Consider the following 5,161-nt stretch of genomic DNA (forward strand, 5'->3'; position numbering starts at 1 on the left):
TAAAGTAACACACACAGCGTTTACCGAAAGGGAACACATACTGATGCCTATCTGAATGCAGATTGGCATCATCACCCCGCACAGAAATCCTTTCTCAACGAGATGCTCATACATCTGGCTAAAACAGTGTCAGATGGTCAAAGTTTGAGGAGAGAGATTAAACATGTCAAAGAAACGCTACGATTGAATGTCTACAATAATGCTCAAATTAACAGAGCAATGAATGCTAAACCAAGATCAAACAGCAATACTGCTGAATCAGGTTATTAAACAATTAAAATACCATATATCGTGGGAGTAACTGACAAATTAGCTAGTAGTCGCAGCTAAAAAAAAAGTGATACATTAATGACAGGGCTGAATGAATGAAGGTTGAGGCAAGGATGCGGGGTGGTGTAGAGGAGGCGAAGAGGAGGGTAGAGGAGGTAAAAAAAAAGTGATACATTAATGACAGGGCTGAATGAATGAAGGTTGAGGCAAGGATGCGGGGTGGTGTAGAGGAGGCGAAGAGGAGGGTAGAGGAGGTGAGGTGGTGAGGTGTTGAGGTGGCGTGGTGAGGAGGTGAGGTGGCGTGGTGAGGAGGTGAGGTGGCGTGGTGAGGAGGTGAGGTGGCGTGGTGAGGTGGCGTGGTGAGGAGGTGTAGAGGAGGCGAGGAGAAGGGTAGAGGAGGTGAGGTGGTGAGGAGGCGTAGAGGAGGCGTAGAGGAGGGTGCCCCGCTCTTGGCGTTGATCTTGGTGAACACGTGTCCGCGCCCCGTCTCGTAGCTCTGCCAGGTGCTGATGCAGCCTCCACCGGCCGAAGCGCCCAGCGTCCTCGCTGAGTCCGTGCCCAGCTCTGCTCTGAGCAAGCTCTCCATTGCGCGCTATCTGCTCGCAGCAACAGACACAACGATAAACTCCCCCCCCCCCCCCCCCGGTCCCGTGTGGCCTCTAAATACTTATTTCCTTTGGAGAGGTGATTTATCGGACGAGGCCTAAATGGTAAAATAACACACACAGCGTTTACCAAAAGGGAACGCATACTGATGCCTATCTGAATGCAGATTCGCATTATCACCCCGTACAGAAAACCTCTCTCATCAAGATGCTCATACATCTGGCTAAAACAGTGTCAGATGGTGAATGTCTGGAGAGAGATTGAACATGTCAAAGAAACGCTACGATTGAATGTCTACAATAATGCTCAAATAATTAACAGCAATGAATGCTAAACCAAGATCGAACAGCAATACTGCTGAATCAGGTTATTAAACAATTAAAATACCATATATCGTGGGAGTAATTGAGAAATTAGCTCGAGTTTTGGAAAAGCAAAAAGCTAAACATCTAAGTAAGATTTGGCACGGTACACAAAATTAAAAAAATAGTATCTTGTACTTAAGATGAATTGCCTAAGTTGTCAACGGATGGTGTGTATCGGATTAATGGCTTATGTGGCAGATGTTATATTGGACAGATGGGACGTAACATTAGCGTAAGACTAAAGGAACACCAAATAAATATTAAACACTCTCAAACATAACTGTCGGAAGTTGCAGTACATGCTTGCCAACAAGAACACTTAATGTATTTTGATAACGATGAAGTGTTGTGTAAAACTCATTATTACTGGCCAAGACTAATTCGAGAATCCATTGAAACTGAGAAAATTTGTATTATTTTAACCTCTCTGACAGCTACAGGCTTAGTGCGGCCTGGAAGCGTATTATTAAGTAATTGTGATTTTAAGATGAGGAGATGAAGGCAGAAGAAGACGTGGGGCGATGTGGTGATGCGGTCGAACGTGGTGGCCCGAGGAGCGGAGGGAGAGATGGCGCGGGACGGGGCGGTGTGGAGAAGGTGGCAAGGACGGCGGACCCCACGTGAGTGGAACAAACGCGTGTAGGAAGAAGACATCTTACATTTATCATTACTTATAGAGGAAACATAAACACCTAACCCTTTAAACCCCTTTAACCTTAAAACCCTAACCCTCTAAACCCCTAACTCTAGAATCCCCTAAACCCCTAACACTCTCAACCCCTAAACCCTATAACCCTCGAAATACCTAAACATATAAACCCCTTATCCCCAAAATACCCCAAAACCTCTAAACCCATAACTTTATAAATCCCTAACCCTCTAAACTCCTAGCTCTTTGTGTAGTGTGTGGTGGGTGTCACGGGGTGGGTGGGTGCAGGGTGTGTGTGGTGGGTGGTGGGTATCACAGGGGGGTGTATGTGTGGAGTGTGCATGTGGTGGGTGTGGTGATAGTGGTCGTGGTTCACAACTATCCATGACCATCACCTCTACTGTGTGGTGGACCGGCCACCACACAGCAGCGCGCGTCGGAGGAGTGAACGGATGGTTCTCCCTATGCGGGCCAGGCCCCCTCGCTTCCTCTTCTCCTGCATCACCATCGCCTGATCCTCTTTCCTTGTCATCTCCTTCTCCTCCACCACCATCTCCTGCACCACCATCTCCTCCTCCTGCTCCTTCTTCGTCTCCACCTCCTCTGTCTCCCCCCCCATCTCCTCTTCGTCCTGCACCACCAGCTCCTCCACCCGGGTCTCCTCCTCCTGCACCACCAGCTCCTCCACCCGGGTCTCCTCCTCCTGCACCACCAGCTCCTCCACCCGGGTCTCCTCCTGCACCACCAGCTCCTCCACCAGGGTCTCCTCCTGCACCACCAGCTCCTCCAGCAGGGTCTCCTCGTCCTGCACCACCAGCTCCTCCACCAGGGTCTCCTCCTGCACCACCAGCTCCTCCACCAGGGTCTCCTCCTGCACCATCAGCTCCTCCACCAGGGTTTCCTCCTGCACCACCAGCTCCTCCAGCAGAGTCTCCTCTTCCTCCTGTACCACCAGCTCCTCCACCAGGGTCTCCTGCACCACCAGCTCCTCCACCAGGGTCTCCTCTCCCTGCACCACGAGCTCCTCCACCAGGGTCTCCTCTTCCACCACAACCGTCAGCTTCCATTTAGAGGCCAGGGCAAGCGCGGAGGATGGGGGCAGCACCGGCTCCGCTCTGTGAAGTGATGCGCACGACACCGTTCCAACTTCCTGCTATAGCAGAGATCGCAGTCCGTCCCCCCCCCCATCGTCTGCGTACGGACTAACTGTGTGCAGAGATATATTAACCAGGTTAATAACGATGCTGCAATAATGCAGCATACCATGCCCATCGTGAGTCTGGTTACAAAATGGGCATTAGTCTTGCGATATCACACTGGATGAAGGGCTAAATGGCAAAGATATGGCTGCCTCATTATTTGTCCTCACCCAGGAACCAATTATAAAAATACATCCGTATATAACCGAATGTACACGTGGGGTTTGAACTGTACATGTGTTCGTTTGCGGGCGGCAGGGCTGGAACTCAGTCAAAGAGGGACCTGGGTTTGATTCCCATACTTGGGTCACTTCTCCGTGTGGAATGTGGAGTGTGTTCTACCCCCCCCCCCGTTTTGTCCTGCATTGGTTTCCAAATCAGAATACATTATTTAGACTGGATGAAGAGGAATACGATAAGCTATGAAGCTCTTCCTTCACAGATATGCAGTCGAGGCACAGGGTAAGCAAGTTACAACAACAAACAAAAGGAGTGCAACGTGTAAAAATGTAAGCAAGTCACAAAAAATTGAGCACATAAGCACAAAGTACATAAAATCCTGCCAGTTTTCAACACTAACTGTAAATTTGGGCAAGGCAGCAAAACATCAACAAAAACAGCCCCAGACCCCACCAAGACAACACACAGTCCCTCAATAAAATTGTACATTAAAATGTAACTTTCATTCCTTTGGGTTTGGCATTTTCCTCCACGTAACTGAACCCTGACAAACGCAATGCAACCAGTTTTGGATGGACATCCTCGTCAGTGTTAGAAATTGAACCTCCAAATCATTCAATCGGGATCGCATAGCAGCAGTAGCAAAAGCAAATTTGTTCTGTACTGCAAACAACTTGGCAGGACTCTACTGAAAAAGAGTCTTGAGACTGAGTGAGGCTCATGCTGGCTAAATAAGGGTAGTAGTAATAAATATAAATACATTAACAGGAGCAGAGCCGTCCCCCGGGTACGGTGTACTGGGGAAACCGCCCCGGGCACCGTGCTTTTGGCGGCCCTGTGCTTCGATGTCACGGTGTCAGACGTAAAATGTATTTTTAACACGCAAGCTTTCGCACCAGATTGGCTCACAAATGATGACATCACATTCACATTTATCACTATTTAAGACTGAAACAGGAGTATTTCTCCACAATTCTGGCCGTCACCTTATGAGGCTGGTTGCAATCCCCGGCAAAATGTCGTACTCGAATAGTAAATGTGGTGGGTTTACTTTCCAACACACTGGTGTGCTGATCTAGTAACTAATTGGCACATTTTGTTTACATGATACACCTTACTAATTGGCTGTGTTGGGTGGTGGTGAGTTTAACAACACATGTATATCTATGCGATCTAACCGAAAAAAACCCTGTATTGTTGCTAATACTTCCGATTTAATTGTGACTTGCCCCGGGCCCCACACCTCCCTATGGACTGCCTTGAACATTGGACAAGCAGCTCGTGGCTTACCGTCGCTCAGCAGCTCCAAAACACTGTACCCTGCCAGGAGCAGCAATGGTGGTGGCGGTGGCGTTGCTGGTGGTGCTGGTGGCCACGGTCCGGAGCCAGCTGTGACCCAGCGCCTGCGCTGGCGTCATGCGACAATCCGGATCCCATCTGTTGAGAGACGCACCGGGGTCACACACAGCGCACGTGGTGAGAGAGGCGTGGTGAGAGGATTGACGTTCCTTCCCTTCTCCCACGAGGTCCAGGATCGCACGGCATCAGCGGTAGTCTTGGTAGCAGCGGCAATCCTTCATTACGCAGTACTCTAAAAATGCCCTGAGCCTCGCACTGCCGAGGATCATCTTTAACGGACCTCCAAAGAGGGCGATCTTAACAAGGGTGGTACTGGTTATCGGCAGGTTAACTCAGCTCCACATCTTCCTGGTGATCGGTGGAGGGCGATCGTTGATCACCTTGGTGGGAGAAATCCTCATGGGGAGGGGGGAGGGGGTGGGGGATGATTCTTACCGCAGGCAGGAGCTGACAAAGTCAACAAACTCCGGGTCGTGGCTTCTGAGTGCCCTCTGAAGTGACAAGCTCCCTGGCACCCTTCTCTTGACTGGGGA

The 5,161-nt window shown here is 49.7% G+C and overlaps 1 protein-coding gene across 1 annotated transcript; it reads right to left on the reverse strand.

The window, feature by feature from the left end:
* Window positions 1–912: 912 nt before the first annotated feature.
* LOC142922743 (uncharacterized) lies at window positions 913–4,931 on the reverse strand. The gene is made up of 2 exons (XM_076063581.1): window positions 4,560–4,931; window positions 913–3,005 (listed from the first exon to the last, which is right to left on the reverse strand). Exons 1-2 carry the CDS (start codon window positions 4,685–4,687, stop codon window positions 2,288–2,290), a joined length of 846 nt encoding a protein of 281 aa, XP_075919696.1. The 5' UTR covers window positions 4,688–4,931; the 3' UTR covers window positions 913–2,287.
* Window positions 4,932–5,161: the final 230 nt, after the last annotated feature.

The sequence above is a fragment of the Petromyzon marinus genome, unplaced genomic scaffold (genome assembly GCF_048934315.1).
Source record: "Petromyzon marinus isolate PM22_M1 ecotype Great Lakes invasive population unplaced genomic scaffold, UKy_Petmar_22M1.pri1.0 PM_Scaffold_159, whole genome shotgun sequence".
NCBI lineage: Eukaryota > Metazoa > Chordata > Hyperoartia > Petromyzontiformes > Petromyzontidae > Petromyzon > Petromyzon marinus.

Coding starts and splice junctions, on each gene's coding strand:
- LOC142922743 (XM_076063581.1), bottom strand. CDS start 4,687: ATGACGCCAGCGCAGGCGCTGGGTCACAGCTGGCTCCGGACCGTGGCC. Junction 3,006..4,559: donor TTTGGAGCTGCTGAGCGACG/GTAAGCCACGAG, acceptor ATCACTTCACAG/AGCGGAGCCGGTGCTGCCCC.